Source organism: Podarcis vaucheri, assembly GCF_965113315.1.
Source record: "Podarcis vaucheri genome assembly, chromosome: Z".
Lineage (NCBI taxonomy): Eukaryota > Metazoa > Chordata > Lepidosauria > Squamata > Lacertidae > Podarcis > Podarcis vaucheri.
In genome coordinates this window covers 38,477,067-38,503,425 of record NC_138758.1, presented here as the reverse complement: position 1 = coordinate 38,503,425, position 26,359 = coordinate 38,477,067, and the positions used below count along the sequence as shown (strand labels likewise).

General features: G+C 46.4%; 1 protein-coding gene across 1 annotated transcript; it reads left to right on the top strand.

Annotated features, from left to right (window-relative positions):
• Nucleotides 1–808: 808 nt before the first annotated feature.
• Nucleotides 809–25,775, top strand: PLPP7 (phospholipid phosphatase 7 (inactive)). Its single transcript, XM_082208116.1, has 2 exons — nt 809–1,437; nt 23,675–25,775. Exons 1-2 carry the CDS (start codon nt 987–989, stop codon nt 24,037–24,039), a joined length of 816 nt encoding a protein of 271 aa, XP_082064242.1. The 5' UTR covers nt 809–986; the 3' UTR covers nt 24,040–25,775.
• The last annotated feature ends 584 nt before the right edge of the window (nt 25,776–26,359 follow it).

Sequence of the window (26,359 nt, the reverse complement as noted above, 5' to 3'; positions counted from 1 at the left end):
AACTACCTGGTTTGTACTTCTTCAACCAATATGCAAGCTGAATCACAGCTAGCCTTTAAAATCCACACTTCTCCAAATTTTGTGATGCAGCTCCCCAGCTAACCAATGTTTACCAAAAAAATGCACATTAGGAGAAAGTGCGTAAAAATTAATCTATTAGTTAAAATAATACACAAAAGTGCATTATGTTAGGATTTATTTTTTTAAGAAAAGGGTACATTCATCAAAACTGCATACTAAAATGTGTTTATAATGATATATTTGCACTAAAATGCTGGTGAATTTTCATAAGGGTTTGTTTCCCCCAAGAGATTCACAAATTACTTCAGAAATATGGAGAACTGGATGTAAGATTATTATTAAGATTGGAAGAAAGAGAAACTGAGAGAAACTGGTAAAAATTGACAGAGAGTTTCTCTCTCATAGAGACTGAGAGAAACCGGTAAAAATTGACAGAGCCGTCCATCCCTCTCCCCACCCCCTAATTCCCCCCAAAGTTGTACAGCGGTGACACTAATTAGAAGATAACTGTAGCGAACAGGCAGAGGGAAGCGAGGGAACTACATTTCCCATCCTCCTTTGAGGTCCTCAGAAACAAGCAATTGGAAGATTTAAATAGACCAAGCCAGAAGCAACCAAACATTTTGACTGGTCAAATTGCCCTCCTTTGATGCCTGCCTATTGGCTGCTTGGGCATTGATCAGGTGCCAGACTGGCTGCTGTTACTGTCATTTATCTCTTTCTTCTCTGCCCCTCCTCCTCCAAGCTTGGTGGGCCTGCAAAGTAAACAGCCATGTGCATTGAGCATTCCTATCTCTATATTTAACAGCTGCCGTCTTACCAGGCTCATGACTTTTGAGGGAGGTGGGGTAGGGGCTGCTCAGGTCTTGGGGAGGGGTAAAAAAAATAAAGAAGAAGTCTGAGGATTATCTCTCTTTTTCTTTCCCCCCTCCTCTTTAAATTTCTTTTTTAGAGAGACCTGCACCATGCCGGCATCTCAAAGTCGGGCCAGGGCGAGAGACAAGAACAGTGTCTTGAACAGGGCTGAGTTCATGTCTCTGAACCAGCCCTTGAAAGGTGCCCAGGAGCCCAGGAGCGCTGGCCGGAGGCAGAACAGCCAGCCCGGCCCCACTCCTGCCCCAAACGAAGGTGCCAAGGAGCGGAGGCAATCTCAGCAGCTGCCCGAGGAAGACTGCATGCAGCTGAACCCTTCCTTCAAAGGAATCGCCTACAATTCCCTCCTGGCCATCGACATCTCTCTCTCAAAGAGGCTTGGGGTGTGCGCCAGAAACACCTCATCCTGGGGCAATGCCCGCTCCATGATCAACCTCATCGGGATCACCGGGCATGGGATCCCTTGGATCGGCGGCACGCTGATCTGTCTGGTGAAGAGCAGCACCCTGGCCGGCCAGGAGGTCCTCATGAACCTACTTTTGGGTGAGTCCCTTTGCACCTTCCCAGTTCTTCCTTTCCTTTCGAGGCCTATCTCCTGTGGTGCCCGGTGCCCAGTGGGAATGGTGGGGTGGAAGGCAGGGAGCCCCAACAGTAGGTAGAGTCACAGCCCATGACGGGCAGAGCCAACTAATTCTGGTTTGGTCCCCATCCTCCTCCCCACTGCTGAGTTCCACAAAGGCAACCCTGAGACTACAGAGGGGCAAGGTTCAGTCAGCGCTGCCACCACCCCTGGACTGGCTGTGTGTAAGAAAATGGGCAGGAGGGGGCTTGCTGAGGGCAGGCTGAGGTTGGTGGGGCACTGCCCCATTTGCCCTAATGGACTAGCCTGCCCTGCCCATCGCCTCGCCATTTGGCTTAGGTGGCTTTCTTCCTACCCTCACCTACATCCCTTACTGTTCTTTGCTTTTGCTTTCTTGAGCATCTCTTGAAGTCATAGAATAGGAAAGATGGCTTTGGATGAAGACCAACATATTGTCTTAAGTGTGGTGTAGTGGTTATTTGTAAGTCTGTACCTTTGGAGGCCCATGTGCAGAGCAACAAGTGTCTGGTTCAGCCTCCTTCCATTTCCCTTAAAAGAATATCAGTGTTGGTGTTTGCCCTTTCATGGTTATGGCAGAACAAAAGGAAAAAGACATTCTGACATATATTCTTATTTGTTTGTTTTTTGTGTTGTTGTTGTTTGGCATTGTATATATATCTCACCAGGATGCGGGTGGCGCTGTGGGTTAAACCACAGAGCCTAGGACTTGCCAATCAGAAGGTCAGCGGTTCGAATCCCTGCAACAGGGTGATCTCCCATTGCTTGATCCCTGCTCCTGCCAACCTAGCAGTTCAAAAGCACCTCAAAGTGCAAGTAGATAAATAGGTACTGCTCCGGCGAGAAGGTAAACGGTGTTTCCATGTGCTGCTCTGTTTCGCCAGAAACGGCTTAGTGATGCTGGCCACATGACCTGGAAGCTGTACACCGGCTCCCTCGGCCAATAAAGCAAGATGAACGCCGCAACCCCAGAGTCAGCCACGACTGGACCTAATGGTCAGGGGTCCCTTTACCTTTACCTTATATATCTCACCATTTTCCTCAAGGAGCCCAAGGTGGTGTACATTGTCTCCCTCCCATCATTTAATCTGCACAACAACCCTGTGAGGTGGACTAGGCTGAGAGGCAGTGACTGGCCCAAGGTGAACTTCATGGCTACGTGGGGATTTGAACCCTGGTCTCCCAAGTCCGGCACTCTAACCACTACAACACACTGGTGGTCTGAAAAGCCTAGAAAGCCAGATTCTGTCAGGCTGAACCCACAACCCAACAGGTTATGCCAAGTTCCCACTCATAATCTTGCCAAGTTCTTCTCAGAATTGTCCCCTGGCCACCGTGTTCTTCCTCTTCTACCTCGCCTCCTTAAACTTCCCATCCACATTCTCAGCTCTCAATTCTGCAATATGGGTATGAATGATTATACTCAATGCTAGTATAAGCACATACTTTGCATATGTTCCTAACTTTGGGGAAGGGATCTGGCTCCAAAGGATTTGCATGACGTCCAGGTTCAATCCTGACATCTCCAGGTAGATACGCTGATCTGCAAACCTCAAAAGATGCTGCCAGTCAGGGTAGACAATACAGTAGTACCTTGGGTTACAAACGCTTCAAGTTACACGTTTGCAGGTTGCGGACCACGGGAAACCCAGAAGTACCGGAAAGGGTTACTTCCAGGCTTTGCCGCTTGTGCAAGCGCAGAAGCACTAAATTGTGCTTTGTGCATGCACAGAAGCGCCAAATCACGTCACGCGCATGTGCAGACGCAGCGCCGCAGGTTATGAACGCTGCAGGCTGCGGACGTGCCTCCGTCACGGATTACGTCCACAACCCGAGGTTCCACTGTACTGAGCTAGATTGAACAGTGGTCTGACTTGGTATAAGGCAGGTTTCTATGGTCCTGTGCAGCCAAAATGTCACCATTTATGCACAAGAGAGAGGTATCAAGAGGCTTAAAGGGAACCCCAAGGTCTGCAGAATATTTATGGGGGACACTAAGGGGAGGGAAAAAATACCCCTCTCAAAATAACTGAACAAGGACTGAGTATACTCAGTAGCCACAGAATGCTGACCAACTATGAAAAAGGGTGAGAGTGAGAATAGAATGGAGAGCCACAGAAATGAGTATGGCTGGCTGGTACCTTGAATTGGAACCCTCTGCTCTGCAACATTTTGTTGTACCCGACAAGTTTCCATTCTTCAGTGGCTGCCAGAGGTGCTAAAACTCCATGGGTAGTGTACCTGATATGCATGTCAAAGGTCCCACGCTCAATTCTGAGGGCCTTCAGCTAAAACAAGGAAGTGATAGATGATAAAGACCAATCTTACTGTTAACCACATATGGGTTTTTACTCCAGCTCCACCCTTCCTGGTTTCCATGGCTTCAGAGGTCATATATAACACCATCTGTGAGTGTTTCATGAGGATAATTGAAACATCTTAGACCAGCCTTTCCCCCAAGCTGATTATCCTCCAGCCATTTCGGACTACAGTTCCCGCCAGTCCCAGGCTCCACCTCTGAGCCATAGGCTCCTCCCCTTTAGTCTCAAGAGTCTGAGCCACAGAAGGCCTAGCAAGCCCATCTCAGTTATCCTTTAAATAGGGTAAACCATACAGAGGTTAAAGGGAGTTCAGGGATTATCATCCCATTAGGCATCTGGCTTCCCATTTGGGCTTCTGGTTGGCCACTGTGAGAAGAGGATGCTGGTTCCAATGGGACTTTGACCTGTTCTAGCTGCCAGGCTCTTATTATGTTAGTATAATAGTGTGTGAAAACATGTTGTTTTGGGTTGTATACAACTAAGTTCTGCTCAGAGTAGACCCATTCAAATTAGTGGAACTAAGTCATGCCCATTATTTTCAATGGGTTTAAAATGAGTAGGACTAGCACTGGCTATAACCTATTATTATTGTTGTTGTTGTTGTTGTTGTTGTTGTTGTTATTGCTGTGTGTGTGTGTGTGAAGGTGCTCACCAATACACCATCACCTTTTCTTTTGCTACTCATGGTAGCCATTTTGGATGGGCACCCACAGCACTTTTAACAAAAGTACCAGCACCTCATTTCTAACCATAAAAAAAAAATCAATCCTCCTCCTTCTCTCTTACTTCTTCATCTTTGACCTTTCTTAGCACGCTTCAGTGATGTCTCGAAATATCTCCAGATAGGTCATTCCACGTCAGTTCAACACAGTCATGCCACCCACCATCTCGGATTTTGATGAAACTTGGTGTACACACTTCCCTTATGCAATCAAAAGTTTCTGATGGTGAACATTATTGCAAAGATTTTTTTTAGATTGATTTCACGATATAACCAATTTTCATAGTTTTAAATACCGCAAAATTGAAAAACAAGTCTGCACTTTTTTGGGGGGGGACCCTGTAATAACCAATATTATTTTAGATTTTAAGAGGAACAACTTTGTTTCATTAATTTTTTCTTTTACACCTATGGATTGTAGGAAAGTTGTACCCAGTAGCCATTTCCCCCCCAATGATGTCCAAAAAACGTAAAATTTTGTTACAAGACACAAGAGACCCATAAATTTTATTCTATGTTGAGAAAGAGCATGTCTTTGCAATAATTTTCACCATCAGAAACTTTTGAGTTCATCGTGCCCTAACGCTGAAAATTTAGGTTTTCTAAACCTAGTTTTTCTACCAAAAAAGCTATATTTATACATTTTTAGGCATTTGTAAATCTTTTGAGTGCTGGTGTATTTTTTCCTGAAATCCTCATCATGTTATTGATCTCTGTGTAAAATTTCAAAGAGATCTGATCATTGGTTATGGAGGGGGGGGGAAATGCACACAAGGCCGAGGATCTCAAGAGGGACAGAAACACAGATTTCACGAAACGTTGAAGTGCTATAAAATTAAAACCATTTGAGATAGAGGGAAAAATTTAAGGAGGTTTCTTTCAACCATAAGTGAAGGGTGTACACCAGGTTTCATACACCAGGTTTCATCAAAATCTGAAACTTCTGAATTGCATTATCTCAGTGTCGTGTTTCGTCAGTGAGGGTGGGAAGGGGAGGTGTTCTTGGTGGCTACCTCTCCATTTTGAGAAGCTCCTCACCACCATCATTGCACATGTGTAAGGTAAAAGTAAAGGACCCCTGGGCGGTTAAGTCCAGACTATGGGGTGTGGCGTTCATCTTGCTTCAGGCCAAGGGAGCCGACGTTTGTCTGCACACAGCTTTCTGGGTCATGTGGTCAGCATGACTAAACTGCTTCTTCACAACGGGACGTGGTAACAAGTGTCAGAGTGCACAGAAACACTGTTTACCTTCCTGCCGCAGCAGTACCGTATTTTTCGCCCCATAAGACGCACTTTTTCCCCTCCAAAAATGAAGGGGAAATCGGGGTGCGTCTTATGGGGCGAATGCCTGCAAGCATCGCGCGCCCGGCAGGAGGTCCCACCGGGTGCGCGAGGCTTGGGGCAGCAGCCTGTCGCCCGAAGGGCTCCCCCTGCTTCGGGCAAGTGTCTGCAATCCTCGCGCACCCGGCAGGAGGTCCCACCGGGTGCGTGAGGCTTGGGGCGGCAGCCTGTCGCCCCAAGCACGGGGAGCCCTAGGGAGGGCTCCCCCTGCTTCGGGCGAGTGTCTGCAAGCCTCGCGCACCCGGCAGGAGGTCCCACCAGGTGCGCGAGGCTTGGGGCGGCAGCCTCTGCTTCGGACTGCTTGCGCGCACGCAGAAGCTTGGGGCGCGCTGAGCTCGGCACGCCCCAAGCTTCTGGTGTAGCGCAGCGATCCGCTAGCCCTGGGAGAGCCCCGCGGCTCTCCCAAGGCTAGTGGACTGCTTGCGTGCACCTAGAAGCTTGGCGCGCGCTGAGCTCAGCACGCCCCAAGCTCCTGGTGTAGCGCAGCGCACCTGGGGGGGAAATAAATTTTTTCCCCTTTATTTCCCCCCAAAAAAACTAGGTGCGTCTTATGGGCCGGTGCGTCTTATGGGGCGAAAAATACGGTACCTATTTATCTACTTGCACTGGCATGCTTTGAAACAGCTAGGTTGGCAGGAGCTAGGACCAGTGGCGTAGCTAGCCACTCGAGTGCCCAGTCCAGTGCTCACATTCTGCAGCTGAGGGTGGAGTGAGCCACCCATGGGGACAGGGTGAGCCAAGGCAGGGCATGCTGCGTGGAGCCTCTCCACAGCCTCCCCCTCAGCTGTAGGGTGGCTGAGGTGGTGGGCAGACGCAAGCCCTGCGCCACTCGAAAAAGCAGTGCAGAGCTTGCAGGCAGTCCGTCCACCGCCTCCCCCTCAGGAGAGATATGTGGCTCAGGCATGCTGCAGGCTCCGTGGTGTGGCACCCAGTGTCCCCTGCCTCACCTGGCGACCAGTGGCGTAGGGAGGGGGTGTGGTGGGTGCAGGAGTTTGTTGTTTTTTTAAAATGGTTGTAAGCCCCAATTTTATTTTATTTTAAACAGACATATTTTTGCCATTTTGTCACCCCCTCAGTGATGATACCCGGGGTGGCTTGCACCCACCACACACCCCTTCCTACGCCACTGGGTGGGACAAAGCAATGGAAGCTCACCCCATCACACAGATTTGAACCGCCAACCTTTCGATCAGCAAGCCCAAGAGGCTCAGTGGTTTACACCACAGCGCCACCCGCATCCCTGCATGTGTAGACCCAGCATCAAACCTTGAAATGGCTGGGCATCTGCCGAAGGACCACACCCCAGGAAGAGGTGTGGCAAGAGCCACATAGACCTGCTGCACTGAGGACTCTTTTACAAGAGCCCTGCAAAACCAGGAGACAACACAGCACATTTGCCAAGTCTCAGAATTTTGGAAGCCCTGTAGAAACTATTCTAGCTGTGGTTAGTGTGCATTAGCGTAGCTAAGGGCATGTGGGAAGGGTGGTCCACATTGGGCGGTAGGTTTACCCAGATGGCCCAAAGCTCAACATGGGATGCGGGTGGCACGCAGCCTGCACACCCGCCAGCCACTGCCTCCACTTGGCTGTGACTGCCTTCCAGCGGGTCCAGTACTGCCAGAAAAAAACAACACAGGGTGTGGCGCCAGAAGGGCACCCAGGAGGGATGCTGTTGGTGTGCGCTGGCCTGCAGGTTTCCCTCCCAAGTCCCAGTTGCCTGGGCAGAGGTGGCAGCAGCACCCTGATACCTGCTGGGCTGTGCCACGTGGACGGGCATTGCCAAGATGGAGCAAGACGAGGTGCCGCCAGGCCCCGTGAGTGCAGTTACAAAATCAGGATGGTCCAGGGCTTGGCTCGCTCACCCCTCCATGGACGGATCATCCCACCCCCTTGGGCAGTGCGTGCGTGCCCCCACGAGCACCCAAATGGGTTGCTACATTGCTATTAGTGTGGTGGACCAGAGGGAAGGGCTGCAGCTCAGTGACAGATCATCCCATGTTCAATCCCTAACATCTCATGTTCAGAATATTGAGGACTGGGCTCTTGGTTTATTTTTAAATGAAGGACAATAGCTCAGTGTTGGGGCATCTGCTTTGCATGCAGAAAGGGCCCAGGTTCTATCCCTGCCATCACCAAGTGGGAAAGTCCATTGCCAGTCAGTGTAGACCAGGAGTAGCCAACATGGTATATTCCAGGCACTGTGGACTACAACAACCATCAGTCCTAGCCAATATAGCTAATGTTCAGGGGTGGGAGGGAATTGTATTCCAAAACACACAGAGAGCATGTTGGCTACTGTCCAGTGTGGACAGCCTTGCACTAGATGGGTCAATGATCTGACTCAGAATCAGTTCCTACATTCTTAAAGCTCACTGGATAACCCTGGGCCCATCACCATCTCTCAGCCTAACCTATCTCACATAAGGTGGCCTGTTTTGCATTGTCAAAAAATGAGAATTAGCATCACCAAAAAACAGAGGGCAAAGGGGGGTGCCAATTTGCTTCAAATCTGCACATGGTAATTTATACGTGTAGGTGCAAATCTAACAGCCCTCCAAAATAGAGGAGGGCAATGGCTATCTCTAACCTCACAGGGTTGCTGTGAGAATGACCTTTGCCATGCAGCCCTCACCTGGGCTGCTGCCACCGCCCTCAACTTCTTAGGGCGGCATAACTACCCTCTGCTGATCTTAACCTCTAGGGAGGGTATGTAGGGTTGGTCTCCCAGATATTTGAGGCCTCAGTTGTTTAGGGCTTCAAGCACTAACTAAGCACCTTCACTTGAGCCTGAAAATAAGCTGGCAACCAGTGCAGCTGTTTTATGAGATCTAAACGGAAGACCAGGCAGTAACCTAGCCGCTGCATTTTGGTCCAATTCACATTTCCAAGTTTTCTTCAGATAAAGAAATGATAGATATCCTCTTGGGCTGGATCTCAGGGTTAAGTTGGCAAAGGAAAGAATGAGGGGGGTGAGTGCATTCTGGTTGCTGTTGTGGGCTTGTCTCAAAAAACAGCACACCCACCAGCTTTTATCATGGCACTTTCATAATTATTATTGTTGCTGTTGTTACTATTTAATTAGTATGTGACGTAGTGCCAAAGTGGGCTTCTAAATGATTTACAAAGTATAAAAGCTTGTAACACAAAGATTAAAATATAAATACTGTACTTGTAATTGAAATACACAATGAAACAATCCTGTTAAAATAAACAAGCATAATTATAGACATAATGAAACTATCCGATTAAAACAACACAGCCTGTCAAATGGGAGGCTCAAGTTTTGATATCCAGAGATAGGTGCGTCTTCAAAGCCAGCAGAATGCCAATAGTGATAGAGCTTCTTGTATTTCAGTGGGGAGTGTGTTCTGTAGCACAATGGAAAAGCCAACAGCAGAAAAACCTGCTGCTGTGTTTCCATAAGCTAATAACTACCAGGCCTTGGCAAAACTAACTGGCTTCCAATTGTAGTATCGCTACGCTTAAGGCTGCAGAGCCAAAAAGGTGTAGCATGGCTTGGGATGCTAGGCCTGACCCTGGATGCCAAAAGGCTGCCATTGCAATAGGTTTACCCTGACCTTTGGGGCCTCTCTGGTTCTTCTGATGGTAAATTGTTTTAGCTCATTTCAATATTGTGTTTTTATATTGCTATGAAAGGCAGGTAAGGAATTCAATAATAAAAACATAACAAGCATGACGTAGTTCATGGTGTTGCAGATTCCTCCCTGCATTGCGGGCATTTGAACATGCGCTGATTAGCCTACCCACCCATCTGCCGGTCATCAGATGCCAGGATGGGTCATAGGATCCATTGCACAACCCACTCTTCTTCTTTTTAAAATGTATTTTTATTAAAGATTTCTTGGTTTACAAAAGTACTGTAGATTCCGGCATATTAGGTGACTGGACGTATTAGAGGACCCCCCCAAATTGGCAGCCTCCAATTTGGGGGTTCGTCTTATAAGCCCAGTCACCTAATACTCTGGGCAGCTCTGTGCCAGGAGAAAGCCGCCCGGCGTATAAGAAGACCCCCGACTTTTTAGCCTCTTTTCCGGGGTTAAAAAGTTGTCTTATACGCCGGAATCTACGGTATGTGCAATTTCTCTTTTTTCAAGTTGCATTTTCTACAGATCAGTTTCATTTGTTGAGACATTAGTGTTACGTTAGGAGGAAAAGGGCAAAAGAGGTGGAGGGGGGAATGGTGAGTGGGGTTGGGGTTGGGTGGTGATGTTTCTATTTTACTTAATGTATGTGTGGGGTTTTGTGTCGGCGTTGCTTGTGCAGGTTCTCTTCGCTATTCGCTTGTGTTCCTTTGGTTGTGAGAGAGGTTGATGTTGGCCTAGGGTGTGGTTGTTTGTTTGTGATTGGCTGTGGTGAACTTTGTTTTCATGTGTGAGTGGGGCGGGTTAGCCATATTGATTTGTATGCTGTTGGTGGATTCTTGTCGTTGTTTTGTTTGGTTGTGTATGTGATAAAGGGGAGCCATACCGGGGTGAAGGCGTCTTCTTCTATGGTGAAAGCATCTTCTTCTATTTGTCCCCGTGTCAGTTTCAGTTTATTGGTTAATTTTTCCAGTAAGGCTGTTTCCCATACTGTTTGGCACCATCGATCCATGCTTACTCCTGACAGGTCTCTTCAGTGTCTGTTATGATGTTTTTGGCTGCTGAGAGTAGGGTGCACAACCCACTCTGAAGCTTTGACAGAGCAAAATGGATCCATTCGCTGGCTCCAAAACACCCTAGAGCTGTTTCTGTTATTATAGCTTCAGTGTTAGGTCCTGACATCATCCCACGAGTGTCAAACATTGCATCAAAACTAACCCTGTATAAGTTTCAAAATCCAGGCCTTTCAACCTTATTATGCATATGGGGGGGTGTTGTTCCAGTGCTTTGCTGCTTGCTTGTTGTCGTGGCAATATGGGCCAATATGACCTGCAATGCAACCTGACACGGAAGGTTTTGTGTAGCCACCTCCTTGCACCAGACAAGTGACTCTGACCTGGTTTGAACTCGCTTTGCAGGGAGAAATTTATTGCTTTGTGTCCATTGCATTGCAGGCAAATTGGATGCTGAATTTCCAGGATTCAGGTGTGCCTGTATTCAGGGGGGCTAGGTTACATGGCCTGTGACAGATCTGGTGGGACACTGTTGCTTTGGGAAATGAAAAGACAGATTGTTTAAGCTTGTCCACTTTTGGATTTTGACACACCAGGCAAAATTTCTGATGCAGTCACTGGGCTGAGAGCCAACCTCTGGCTCAGCCTTTGCAGCCAGTCTGTTGAGAAAAGGATGGGATTAGAGAATGGCTGGAGATAGTGTGCTCTCCCCACTCTCTCTCTCTTTCTCTCTTATATCTCCTCTGTTCTAGGAGGGAATGTCAATCAACCCAATCTGAGTTGGAAGCCCCATTAGCAGAAGATACGAGCATGTTACTTTTTACACACTGAAAAGTCGAAGAGATTTGTGCCACCTGTGTCCTCATGACATTAGCAGCCATTGCAGCATTTGCCACCCTCATTTCAGAACAGTAACAACCAACACATTTTAGGAAAGGGCCAATGAGAGGCAAGGGTAATGAATGGTCTAGAATAAATGTGAGTGATACACATCTAGCATTAAACTGTTCCACGCATCTTTATGACTGCATTTCAATAGCAATTTCCATAACACTTTTATTTTATGTGTGCCTAAGCATGTGTGCTCTCTGTTGGCAGTTGGGACACTGTACATAAAAACTCAATAATTCTCAAGTATCAGAAATCAATTTCAGAATATTTCACACAGCTCTCTTCCTCTATGGTGATAACATAAATTCTTCTGCAGTAAGATGTTGGTGAATATACTGTGTGGTATTACACACAGAATTATGGAAGGGAGCTTCTGAGATGGTCAGTGATGTGCATTCATGTTTCATCCTTGGCCCCTTCATTGTTAGATTTATAAACGCAAGCAGGAAGATGTGCTTAATACCAGGCAACACCACACACACACACACACACACACACACACACACACTTTCTGGGCTTTGCTTGACCTGCTGTGATCTCGGTAGGTGTGCAGTGATGTGGGATAAATTCCAAATGTTGTGCAGGCTGAAGAAGAGGCAGGCAGGGGCTGAGAGAGGGAATGCTTCCTCTTCTTCTCTTGGAATATGACGTCCAACTCCTCACAGCCTCGGGATGTGAATGAGAGTATCTATTGCCATCAAAGTTCACACCACGAATCTCACTCTTTTCTGTTCTCCTTGGAAGCTGCGGTAAACACCTCGCCCCAAGTCCAGGAGATGATGCAGGCTGCTTACACACACACTCTCTCTCTCCCCCCCCCCTCTCTCCTGTCTCATCTGATGTATTAAATGCACTGACAAAGAGCAAACTGTGTCTGACTAGGACTGTCTTTGTATAAATAGGAGGAGCTCCTATTTTACTGCCACTGTAACTTGCACCTAGGGAGGGATGAATCTGTCAATTTCAGCTTGTCATTTTTCCCAGTCTTAAATACAGTTAATAGAGTTCTTTAGGCTGCATTTTCTGATTTTAAAACATATATTTTAAGAAATCCCCATGAAAATTCATCACCATTCTTGTGCAAGTTTTATCAATTAATCACATGTTTGCAGGCGAATATATTCATTTTTGCAAGCAATTTCCTCAGTGTAATGCACCTCTTAAAAAGCTACTTGCGCTGAGATGTGCATTTTGATGCACATTTCCCACTAATGTGTGCATTTTTGCACACACTGCTTGGGTGGAGAACTGCACCACTAAATTCAGAGAAGTGCAAATTTCAAAGGGCAGCCATGTTTCACTTCACACATTGGTTGGCAAAGTGTGAATTAAGTAATTTCTCATTAAAATGCAAACAAAATAAAATATCTCCACTATCCCTACTTGTAGCATAATAATGTTTAATCACCACCACTGCCATCATTCAAGACTCACAATTCACAACTTTACTTGTGTCCTCTATTTGCAATTCTTTCTCTCGCTCGCATCCAACCATTCGCACTGTTTTGCACATCCACTGTTTCACATGGACACTGTTCACTCAACACAGCTTAAGAGCTGACTTGTCATCCTGCTGTTTCCTTTCCATCTCTGCACACATTACCGTATCTGCTCTTTCTGTCTCCTTGGCATTTTGTGTGTCCCTATGTTGAAAATAACTTTTGAGCAGGTGGAGTGTTTGCAGACGTTCCATAGCAGGCTCAAGCACTGGCTAGAGGGTTTGGTTCAATCAGCTGAAGCCAGAGATCTTGTAAGGCACAGCTGGTACGGCATCTACTTTGCATGCACAAGATCCCAGATTCAGTCCTAGCATCTCTGGATAGAACTGGGAGTGTCACCTGCCTGAAACCCTGGAGAGCAGCCAGTGTAGCAATACTGGGCTAGATAGAACAAGTGGTCTCACTTAGTATAAGACAGTTTCCTAGATTTGTATTGTTGTTGTTATTACTACAGCAGCAACCATTTTGCATGGGGGTTCCATTCCTGGGGGACGTGGGTGGCGCTGTGGTCTAAACCACTAAGCCTCTTGGGCCTGCCGATCAAAAGGTCAACGGTTCGAATCCCTGCGACGGGGTGAGCTCTTGTTGCTCGGTCCCAGCTCCTGCCAACCTAGCAGTTCAAAAGCACGTCAAAGTGCAAGTAGATAAATAGGTACCGCTCCGGCGGGAAGGTAAACGGCATTTTCATGCGTTGCTCTGGTGTCAGTGTTCCGTTACGCCAGAAGCGGCTTAGTCATGCTGGCCACATGACCCAGAAAAACTGTCTGTGGAGTGGACCAATGCCGGCTCCCTTGGCCTGTAAAGCGAGATGAGCGCCTCAACCCCAGAGTCGTTCGCGACTGGACTTAACTGTCAGGGGTCCCTTTACCTTTCTTCCATTCCTAGACTCCGCATACATCAGCAGAACACAAATAAGCCCCCCCCCCATTCCACCCTCTGCTGGGTCCAAAAGGAACCTGATGGTCAGCAGTCATGTGTCAGTTGGACATGTGCAAAATGGTCGCTGTCTGTAATTTTGTTTCTGTTGTCAGGGCTAACTTGATTATTGTTTTGCTTTGGCTTTTAGGAAATCTGCAAACCAATTTTGGGGGTAGGAAAGGGAAATCTGTGTGTTCTGTTCTTTACTTTAATAACTGATAGGTAGGTGCCTCTGCAAACATAGTCTTGCCCTAAACTGCTTGGGACCAGGTTGTGTGAAGAACCACCTGCACCACTCTGAGCCTGCCTGGCCTTTAAGACTGGCCACTGGTAAGATCCATCAGGCAGGGATGTTTCAGTGGTCGTTCTGTTTTTGTGTAACTCCTTCCATGGGAGACATGCTTGACTTCCTCACTGACTGATTTTACATGGACTGCACTTCTGATTTTGTGTTGTGAACCTCTCAAGATCCTGAAAGGTGGTTTTAACATTTCTGAAATAAATTATTATCCTTAGCCACCTTGCTGCTTTATCACAAGAGGTTGCCTAGTGACCACTATAGGCCTACTAGCCTGCCCCCCAAGTGACTGGAATTTTGAGGCCTAGCAACCATTGTAGGTCCATCAACTGCTCTATCAAATAGCTGAAATATTGAGGTCATACCAGTTGCCTAGTGACTACTATAGACCCACCAGCCTGTCCCTCCAACCCAAAGTATCAAGGTGGTGATAGCATCATAGCAGTATAGAACTGTAGAGTTGGAAGGGACCCCAAGAGTCATCTGGGCCAACCCCTTGCAATTCAGGAATCTGTAATGCAATAGATGGTGCAATATGTGTCAAAAACTAGATCCTGGACCAATGACCATTTAGTGCAGTGGCTCATAGAGTCTGGTAGTGAGAACTGTGAGGCAGGCCAGGAAGTGACTGGTTAAGATTTAACTTCAGCTGTGAATTCAGGAAAACTTTAGTTCAGGGCTGGAAAATCTTTAGCCCTCCACATGTTGCTGGACCACAGTTCTCATAATCCCTAACCATTGGTTGTGCTGGCTGGTGCTGATGGGAATTGGAGTCCAACAACACCTGGAGAGCCACAGATTCCCCAGATCTGCTTTATGCCCCATTTGCAAAATTGGTTAATAACACAGATCTACCATGCAGGGTTGTCATAAAAGTGACTGAGATCATTGTATGCAAAGCACTTTGAATGCTCAGAAAGCAGCATAGAAATGCCTTCACATGGGAGGTATGTGTCATGTTTGCCAAAATCAGGGCATCAGAGGTCAGTAGTTATTTTCAGTACTGAATTACCAGAGCCAGCCTCAGCAACTGGTACCTTTGTGCAGCTACTAGCGCTTAGGTGCCTTGGTAGGACTCTGGTGTGACACTCGGCACACCCACTCCCATAGTGCTTTGGCCCTCCAGATGTTGCTGAACAAAAACTCTCTCATTAGCCCAGCAAGCATGGCCAGTGATTAGGGATGAGGGAGTTGTCTTTCAGCAACATCTGGAGAACTAAAGGTTCCCCATGATAGAAAATTCACTTAAATAATGTTGAAGGAGTCCAGAGAGAAAAGTCTTGACAATACCTTACTGATGAAATTGAGCAGCGTACAGTATATAATTTGATGGGGGGGGGACCAGGGGTGTTTTGTCCTTCTTACTTCAGGCTTTGAAATAACAGGGCAATGTACATGCATACAGAAGTAAAACTCCATTGGAACCACACAGCCAGGCAAAGCTACCTTAATGAAGATCATGCCACCCTGCAGGGTTACTAATCAATACCCCCACCCGTCTTCCTCTTCGCTAGTTGTCTTTAATATCAGCAGAGTTAACCCCTTAGTGAATGATCTCTTCTGTGGGACTTCCAATGCCCTACAGGTGCTCTCAAGGGGTTATTTGTTGGCGCATTGTGGGTCATTAAAATGCTGGGTGGTTCACCTGCCACCGAGTGGGATGCTGCTGCCTGCCACTACAGTTAAGCCCACCTTGGGGTACAGTGGCATGAGGGGCACACCAGATGGCACACTGCCTGTGCAGGAAGCTCCAAGCCAGAGCCAGTGCTGTGAAAGATTACAGGGAACGGCTGCACCTCCACTTCCTTCCGCAGCCCCCTTTTCCATTTATATTTCCACCCTGGTGTGAAATGTGATTTGCCTTAATAGCAACCCTTCCAGGCAGAACTTAGCAGGTATGAACGATGGCACGCCAGCTGAATCCAGAACGGAGTGTGGATAAATGCTTCTGTGATTCAGCAGAGCTATTGGTGCCGTCAGCACTTAAAAGCATCTCCGGCAGGGGGGGCGGGTTGACTATAGTTGAAGTCCCACCTCCAGTTTGTGACCTTGGCAAGGTACCCCTGCAGGGAATGGGGGGACAGACAAAAAGATTCCTCCCCCCACCGAGAGTGGTTTTGCAGCTGCAAGGAAGAGACTTCACCCGAGGGGGAACCCGTACGCATCTATAGCCTGCCTGGCCCTAATGCGACTTGACAGAAACATGAGCAGAGAGAAGAAAGGAAGAATGGAGAGAGGAGAATTCAGGATATTTCTTGAAAGCTGCTGAAGAACTAGGTTTTTGGGTGCGGGGCAGGGGTGTCAAGGAGAACAAGTCTAAAAAAGCTTTTTTCTTTTTTGCTGAGAGAGAGAACTGGATGCCAGGGTTAAATGCTAAAAATGGAACTTGGGAGACCTGGTCTACACAGTGCTCCCGAAAATATTGTGGTCTCACACTCTTAAGGCTTGAAACATGCCTTGGTGCTCATGGCAGACACACAATGTACCTTCTAAGAGCACATAATCAACACTACATAGGAGTTCATTGATGGAGGCCAGCTAAAAGCCAAATATATTGATGGAGAATAGCTAAATGGAGCTTCCATGTTCAGGCACAGTATACCTGAAGGACCAGAGACTTTGAGTAACCATCAGAACAGCTTAGTTCTTTCCCACTGTACTTCTGGGGTAGGGAAATTTTTTGGCTTTGAAGGCCAGGTCCGTATCAGCATTGGCCTTGCAGTTCAAATTTGACAGGTAGATGGGATGGCCCACTTGTTAGTCACACAGTGTCATTAAGAAACCATGTGATTAACAGGTGGGCTGTCCCATCCACTTCTCAAAATCCTTTTCACAGGGTCCCAAGCTTGTGTACTTCCTAGAGGCATTGAAATGGCTACGTCTGGATTGCCACAGTGAGAACATCCAGGATGTTGGACCAGATGGGCGCCTGGCCTCATCCAGCAGGGCTTGTCTTACATTCTTGTGCTGCTGGGGAGAAAATTCTGAGTTTGGTCTGATCCAGCATGGCAGCACCTGCATAGTTACGAAAATGTCCCTTTTCTAGTGAGCTGTGCTGAATTGCTTATTCTACAACGTCAGAGCAGTTTTCTAATGCAGCAGGCTTGGTTTGTTCATCAATCATTGTGCATCTCTAGGGAACTCTGCAACTACTCTCTGTCTTCCTCTGCATTCTAAAGACCTTGCTGCTGATTGCCAACTTCTTCTTTTTTTATTGGGCTATGCTCCTCTGTCTTTAATAGCAGCATGGCATGCCAGAAAATTAAGGAGACGAAGCTTTTCCTGTATAGAGAATGAAGTCTGGGAAGAGATTCAGTTGCTCAATTTGTATTTGCTGGGCAACTTTCAAAGGCAGAGGAGCAGGGCCCAGGGGGAAAAGCTGGCCACCAACCTATCTATTAATGTGTATGGCTGAAAGCAGAGCTGGGGGAAATTCGGCCCTTGGGTCCAAATGCAGCTCTCCAGGCCTCTCCATCTGCACCTCGGGACTCAACCCAGGTTACATCTCCTCAGCCACAAACCCTCTCCCGAAACCACATCCCCCACCAGATCTGCTCCACAACCTCCTTGTTACAACTAATTCTATTTCCACGCCTGTTACTTTACAATTTATTCCTTGAATATGTAAGGAAAGAGGTTGGAAGAGAGTCAACGGGAGGCTACTCTCTCAGGATGTTCCCAAACTGGCACTAATATAATAAAATGCTAAGCAGAAGATCAGCATCCCTGTGTAAGATCTCTTTCCACCGCTCACCCTCCTGATGAGCTTTGTCTCTCCAGAACAGCTGCAAACTTGCTGCGTTTTGCAGCAATCTGGGAAGAAGCCACACTAAAGTAATTGGTTCAGAGATACAAATTGCCTTTGCTCACAAGGGCACAGTGTGCAAAAAGAATGGAGGGTCTTGGGTCAGCCAGCCATTTTACTCGTTAGTCCTAATAATCTTGGACAGGGGAGTCTAACATATCTTATACTTCTCATCTCTTCCTTGACCCCATACCTCATAATCTTTTTTGATGATTTAGCTTATGAGGCAGTTTATACCCACTCACACACTTTAGCCCCCAAATCTGCTAAATATTGTGGAAAGTTGTCTGTATGCTGTGCAATCTAGGCACCTCTTAAGATATCATAACCACATTTTCTGTGACGTTTCCTGAGATCAAGGAGCAGATTTTTGTCTATGTTTGGATATGATTGGATGCCATCATGAATCAAGATGGTGGACTGAAACTTTCAAAACAGCTCTGATCTTAACCAAATATTGCATTACAGTCCTTGAAATCAAGGAGCAGGTTTTCGTTTATACTTGGATACAAATGCACACAATTTTGAATCAAGGCGGGTGGCCAACTGGTTTTCAAAACTAATGTTTGGTTTCTTACCATTCCCAAGCAACTCCATGGACTAGGCTACTAATACTTATGGGCATGGCCTCTTGTTTAAATAATATCCCTTTTTCCCCTACTGTGAAATGTGTGTATGGTCACCTCCAGGTGATCTCTTTATTGGGTATTCATCTTGATTTGTTTCCACAATGTTTGTGGGGAGGTTAGATGACACTGGCTGTTTACTGAGCATTTATTTATTTAGAGCACTTATACTCTGCTCTTCAGCCGAAAAGGCCCCCTAGAGTAGCTTACGTAAAATTAATTAAAGCAGGACAGTGCCTGATGGACCTGGGCTTTCGGCAAAGAATGAACCCTGCTTCCTATCTCTCCCAGTCAGGCAGAGAGCATTCATTCTAATTTGTCTGCGGGGAGTTTATACTGTGTTGTGTTGTTATCCCACATATTCCAATACATTTCCCCTTCACTTTCCTTATCACAAAAAGTCCAATCTGGGGATGGAATGCCAAGTCAACTTTAATTGCACAACTTGGACCTGCCGAAATGTGACTGACTCCCATCTGAAAATAGCAGCCGCCTGGAAGTGTGCACTCTCTCGCAATCTCAATCTCTCCCTCTATCATGCATCCAGATGGCTGACTTCTATTTTTATGAAATCATTGTTCCACTGTATGCTGCATGGGGAATTACAGTTAACCTTTTGAATTTTTAGGGTGTGGGGCATATAGGAAAGAGGAAGAAATCTGAATTAGTTAAAGGCAAGCTTAACTAATTCTCACTTTCCAAAATAATGCACAAACTGAAATGCAGCCACTGTTTGAAATTTGCACTTCCCCAAGTTTTGCAATGCAGTCCTCCAGCCAAGTAACACATACAAACATGGATTTACTGGGGTAAAGTGTGCATATAAATGCATATGTTAGTGAAACTAGTCTACAAAGGTTATATTACTGGAAATTTATTTTCAAAAATGTATGTGGCTGGTTAAAGTGCATACGAAAATGTGTTTATTAGGGTAAATTCACTAAAATGTGGATGGATTTTCATAAGGACTTTATTTCCCCCCTCTCCTGCAAATTAACATAGTAATATGGAGAACTGAACTGGAAAAAAAATGAGAAGCTGCGAGAAACCGAAACAAGCATGTTTGAAATTGACATGTGTGTGTTCATTTTTTTGTGTTTCAGCCACACTAGTGGGCACAACACAGCTGTGTGGGTGGGAAAGAGATGGTGCATCTGAGCATACCATTTAAAAATAGCAACACTATCATCTATCATTCTTGTCCATTTTTTTAAAAAAATGCACAAAAGCCCTTTTTAAACTTAGGCACTGCTGTCTGATGTTATCAGTAGAGGTGTGCTCAAGTGCCTGTGCGTCGATACAGCCACCCACCTAGCGTGTCATTGCACACATCAAACCCATGCCTCTTAAAAAAACATAAGAAGAGTGCCAGGGAAGCCTTCAGCCTGCCTGGTCCCCTCTAGATGTTTCAGACTACAATTCCCATCAGCTCCAGCTGTATTAAGATGATCTACACCTGCAGAGATGGTTCTGCTGTTCTGTTCTACCACCAAGCAGCCAATTAACATTCGTATTTTACAAATGAGGAGCAGTGAGACTGAGAGATTTTGCCCGCACACACACACACACACACACACACACACACACACACAAAATTGCTAGAAATTTTACTTGCCATTGTTAAAACTACTGGGAATCAGGAACACTTACTGATCTCCTGCAGCAAATCGCATAGGGAGATCTTCAGGTAGAACTCAGATCTAGCTCCTGCATACCCCGACCCATTTTTATTAGGAAAGCAGAAAGGTGCCTTGCAGCCAGCAAGTTAATCCATTGTCCCATCTATCTCATTATCCTCTCCAACGAGTAGCATAGTTCTCCTGTGGCTTAGACAGGAGGCTTTGCCTGCCCTATCTGGAGATAGCAGAGAATTCATCCTGGGACTTTCTGCGTGCAGAGTATGTGCTCTGACACCGAGTTGCGTTCTGTCACCTTCAACAACTGGGGCAGGGAGGAGGAAGATTATTACCCCATGGGATTCAAAAGCAAGGCAGACAGTGTCTGGCCCTGGAATATCCCAGTGGCTCACAGTGACCCTGCCCTATAGCTGAAGCGATTGGGGCAGGCAGTCCAGGCAGCCGAAGCCTTGGTTGTTGGTATGTAGGCCACATAAGGAAACTTGAGCCTTTACTCACAGAGTGACGGCACCAATTGTATCTATTTCTGAAGGCCTTGTGCCCCTGACAGGCCTGCTTTGCTGTTGCCACCGAACGTTCCCAGCGATTTGGTGAAACGGGCACTCCAGCTGATTAGAAACACCAGAATGTTTATGCCCCTGAACGATGTGCCATGACACAGGTTAATTGGAGATGGAGGCTGAAAGAACAGGTTACTCTAGTGGGTCTGTGGTGGATGTGAGACTCTTTGTGTGGATATAGGTCTCCGAAGGCCTTAAGTATAGAGAGCCTGTGTGGAATACAGAGCAGAGCAAGTGTTTCCAGCCTTTTTGGGCCTAGGGCTATGTTTGGAAGCTCAGGGAGCTCCCCCAGGCACCACAAAATACCCATTTCACAGAAAGAGAAGCAAAGATGCTCAGAACCCCAACTTACTCCGGAAAAAACAGGAAAAACATCTACACAGTACACTCACACCCATACAAGTCAAATCCTTTCTGTTTTTAAAAAACGTGATGGGCACATAGCTGTCAAGCGTCCCTTATTTGAAGGGGCAGTCCCTTATTCCAGCGCCATGTCCCGCTGCTGTCCCTTATTGATGGATGTCCCTTAAATGATGTCCCTTAAATTTCAAAGGAAGCAGCTCCTTTCCCTCCCTCCCTGCCGGCCAGGGAGGAGGGAGGCTCCAACTGTGTTGCTTGGCTGTGTTGCTCACCCAATAAGAAGTCTAAGAATGACTGGGGAGCATGAGCTTGCATGCCTTGTGCTGATCAATTTGGCTGCGTTCCCTGGGCACTCACCTTTGCTCAGCGCTTCCCAGCGGAGAGGTGATGGTGGTTTTCCTTGAGGCTTCGTTTGGCTGCTGGCTGGGCTTTCTGCCTTTGGCTCAGAGGGGCTCAGAAGTTGAACATACCTGTGCTGAGTGCTTGGATCGGAATCGGATGGATATGTCATCGATGGCCCACTCACCCTTGCCAGTGATAAGGTCTGTCTGGAGCGGGGGCACACAGTGGGGGAAAAGGAAAGGAGATCTCATGGGAGGGGGGCTTTTGAATTTGTTTTGGAGGGTCCTTCGATTGACTTATGGGGGAAAAGAAAGGAGCTGGTTGACCAAAATGGTGGGTGACTGGCGATCTTGTGGCGAGGGGGGGAGGCTGTGTGTGTGTGGCTAGTTAATGCAAGCTGATGGGATTTTTGAATGCTGGACGCCATTTTGTTGCAGGTGCTGCTGCAAACTTTGCAGTGCAAAGCCAGGCTGGGGAGCCATCTTAAGTTGAGGCTGCATAGGCCTTGTGGTGCATGTGATTCAGATTCTACTCAGTTGAACCTTTGGTTAAAAAGTTGGTTGGACAGTGTTCTCGAAGCTACCAGCATGAGTTTGACCAGACTGCAGGAGGACAGGAAGACTGGAGTGCCTGGAATAGGTGAGGCTGCAGGTCCCTTATTTTGGCTGCTGATCCCTTATTTTCAAGGCTGCTGGTCCCTTGTTTTCAAATCTGTAGGTTGACAGCTATGGATGGGCATGGGGCTTTTGTGGGCACCAAGGACATGTCTGAGGGCATAATAGGGTCCACAGGTTCTACACTGTGGGTCCCAAGAGCTAGAATGTCAAACTAAGACAGTGGATGCAAGGGTTCAAATCCCTACTCAGCCATGTCACTCACTGGGCGACCTGGAGCTAGCTACTATATTCCTCAGCCTACCTTCCTTCAGCACAAACTTTAGGAATTACTGGTCTACAATTGTCTAAACAGACCTTTGGCAACCATCTTCCAAAGCCAAGCTACCTTTCAATTGACTGTCATTAACTTGTCATCGCTCCCCAACAATATTTGACAGGTGCATGTGTTTTCTCTCTGATATAATTCTGTTCATATCCCACTTTTCCTTCAAAGTGGGCTTTTGCCAACATGGCATGCATGATCTCCTCATCTGTTATACTCTCAACAACATTGTGATGTAAATCCAACTGAAAAATAGTGGCTGGCCCAAAGGCACCCAGTGACCTTCATGGCTGAATGGAGATTTGAACCTGGGTCCCAGTGCTATCGTAGCACTCTGTAAAAACTAAGCCCTACTTACACGCTCAAAAAGTAAACATTTTCATGGTGTAAGTATGCCTTTCAGATACACAACTCCCCTCCCACACACTTCAGCTAGAAGTCTGAGAGCGTTGCTTTAAATGTTTTAAGTGAACAAAATACTAATCAGAGGAGGCTGCTTGTTATTTGATGGTTACTAATGGTGGGTGAATCTCATGTTCCCGCTTTTATGTTCAGTTTGCCACATTTCTGAAGCAGTTTGTAGATTACTGTTTTTAAGTCACAAAAATTCACCAGCATTTTAGTAGTCATTGCTCCTAATAGACACATTTTTGTATGCAATTTGCAAGCAATTACCCCTAATGCAATGCATTTTCATATGTTATTTTCACTAATATATGCATTTTTATGTACAATGCTGTTTGCTTTTTGGTCAAAGAACCACATTGCAAAAATCTGGAGAACTTCAAATTTGAAAGGATATTTGTGTTTCGGTTTGCATATTATTTGAGGAAGGACAAATTACGTAGGTTTGCATTAAAATGTGAACATTTTTTGTTAGCCTTTATTTTTCAGTTTAGGGAAATGCTTGTAGCAAAGAATCGCCATCTACCCCCTCACCCACCAAGAAACACTTCATGAATATGCATTGTGAATTATAGTAAAATATTAAGCAGGTTTGGATAACACTTTTGTTTTCATTATACTGTACCAGTTATGCACCTTAACCGCCTTAACAGGTTCCCAGAGTGAACCATGGGTAGCCAGTGGTTAAAGGGTTACGCTGTGTTTTCTCAAATGTACTTAATAAACATGTACCATACAGTTTCAAAATTGCCTTCTGTCTTCCGTGTCTCTTAGTGCATTAAAATGTGAAATGAAATGAATTTCTACCCTAATGGTTACCACTTCAGATAATTATTTTAACCTTTTGCCTCAGACAGCTCGTCTCTCTAATTCTCTGCCTTGTTTTCTCTCTCTTCTGCTCCAGCCTTATTTCTGGACATCATCATTGTGGCTGGCTTACAGAAGATGGCCAAGCGAAAGGGCCCATATGACGTAAGCCCAGGCCTGTTGGACTACTTGACCATGGACGTCTATGCTTTTCCAGCAGGACACGCCAGCCGAGCTGCCATGGTATCCAAGTTCTTCCTCAACCACCTGGTCTTAGCTGTGCCGCTTCGGATCTTAATTGTGATCTGGGCCTTCTTGGTGGGACTTTCCCGGATCATGGTTGGGCGGCACCATGTCACCGACGTCCTTTCTGGATTCGTGTTTGGCTATTTGCAGTTTAGGCTGGTGGAGGTCATGTGGATGTCTTCTAATACTTGCCAGATGTTGATCTCCATGTGGTGAAACAGCAGCAACGCACTGTCCTTTCCCCCTTATTTTTACATAATGAAGACTTGAATACACTTTCGAAAACGAAGCACGGTACACAAACCTCCACGTGCTGGGAATGAGTATCAACTTCCACCAGGGTGGTGAAGACCTGGTTGCATCTATTATAGCACAATGTCTTGGGATGATTTCTTGCCGGTTGTGCTGCCGAGACCCACTGCTACATTTTGCCATGTTTTCTTGACTCCCAAGTGGATGGAAACTTCATTTGGTTGTAGGGAGAGAACACAATTACATTCTGTTGCTGTTTGTTTGTTTAGATGGCACGCTCTTGACACTGTTGGAATGCCTACCCCTTGTTGTTGAATGTGGTTGTGCATTGGTTTTCTTTCGTGGAGGCCAGGAAATTTGACGTGAAGTGAATTATAAGTTTGTAATCTGGAACTCTAGGATTCAGTCCCTAAGTCATACTCAGGGTAGGCCCACTAAAATCAATTGACTTAAGGTCCTCATCTACACTAAGCATTTTAAAGAAGGACTGTGCCAGCCATGGCTTACCCCTATAAATCCTGGAAATGTAGTTTGTTATGGTGCTGAGAGTTGTTAGGAAACCCTTGTTGCCTTCATAGAACTTCCCTGCGAAGAGGAATGGAGTGTTCAACCACCCTGGGAAATGTGGCTCCGAGAGGGGAATAGGGGTCTCCTGAGAATTTGTAGCAGCTTTAACAAACCACAGCTCCCATAATCATTTAGGGAAAGCCATGACTATTTAAAATGCCTAGAGCTTGCCGATCAGAAGGTCAGCGGTTCAAATCTCTGCGACGGGGTGAGCTCCCGTTGCTTGGTCCCTGCTCCTGCCAACCTAGCAGTTCGAAAGCACATCAAAGTGCAAGTAGATAAATAGGTACCGCTCCAGCGGGAAGGTAAACGGCGTTTCCATGCGCTGCTCTGGTTTGCCAGAAGTGGCTTAGTCATGCTGGCCACAGGACCCGGAAGCTGTACGCCGGCTCCCTCGGCCAAAAAAGCGAGATGAGCGCCGCAACCCTAGAGTCGTTCGCAACTGGACGTAACGGTCAGGGGTCCCTTTACTTTTAACTTCGTCACATCCAGCAATTTCAATGGGTCTACTCTGAGTAGGGCTAACACCCGCTATCTCTTAAAATTCCTCAAAGCAGCAAGATCTGAGGGCATTTATTTGCTCCTATTGCTGTAATTAGCATGATTCTGATTTTTTCTGCTCGGCAGACTACAGATGGGTGACAGTAGGGTGGCTACTTAACATATCACCAAAGAAAAGAGGGCACAGATTCACATAAAATTTGCATGTATCACTTCATATGTATGCATGCAAATATAGTGAATATGGTTATAATTTAAATAGAAATACACTGCAAGTCACCATAGTAGGAAAGACAGAGACTAGGTGACCTGCTTGTCTCAGGGCTAGCCATTGACGGATGGCTTCAAGGTTCTGGCCAGGGTGATGGGAGTTGTAGTCCAAAACATGTGGATGGCACCAGCTTGGTGAAGAGTGAAGTTAGTGCTGAGTGAAACCATGTCTGCCTTACTTCTTGCTGCCTTGAGCAATTTAAACCTATGGTCCAGAATCCCAGATTGCAACTGTCACTCTCCCACCTTCTGCTGCAGTGAATTGCAATTCTATTTGGGTTACTTGCATCCATTGTCCCTCATGCAAGCCAGGCACAGAGCCAGAAATTAACAAATAATAAAGGATATGTCAAGTTTGGCAATGGGTTTCTTCCCCCCTTAATTCAATTAATTATTTAAAGTCTTCCAAAGAGGAACCATTAGGATGGTGGATGCATCAGTGGCGGAGCATCTGCTTTGCATGCAGAAGGTCCCAGGTTCAGTCCCCAGTGGCATCTCCAGGTAGGGGTGGGGGAGACTTCTGCCTGAAACCCTGGAGAGCCTCTGCCAGTCAGCACAGGCAATACTGAACAAGATGGGCCAATGGTCTGACTCAGGAGAAGGCAGCATCCTTTGTTTCCAGGTTGGTGTTGCAGGATTGAGACCTAGTGCAATCCAGAACAGGGTGAGAATGCATTTTAAAGACAATAATAAATAATAATAATAAATAATAAATTTTATTTATATCCCGCCCTCCCCAGCCGAAGCCGGGCTCAGGGCGGCTAACAACACTAAAATAGTGCAACATTATAAAAACATCATAAGAATTAATTAAAATCAGAATTGATGGCAACCATAAACTAAAGTATTGTAAGGATTGCCAAAGGAGGGAGTCAGGCTGTGCCCCAACCAAAGGCCTGGTGGAACAGCTCTGTCTTGCAGGCCCTGCGGAAAGATGTCAAGTCCT

Coding starts and splice junctions, on each gene's coding strand:
- PLPP7 (XM_082208116.1), top strand. CDS start 987: ATGCCGGCATCTCAAAGTCGGGCCAGGGCGAGAGACAAGAACAGTGTC. Junction 1,438..23,674: donor CCTCATGAACCTACTTTTGG/GTGAGTCCCTTT, acceptor CTTCTGCTCCAG/CCTTATTTCTGGACATCATC.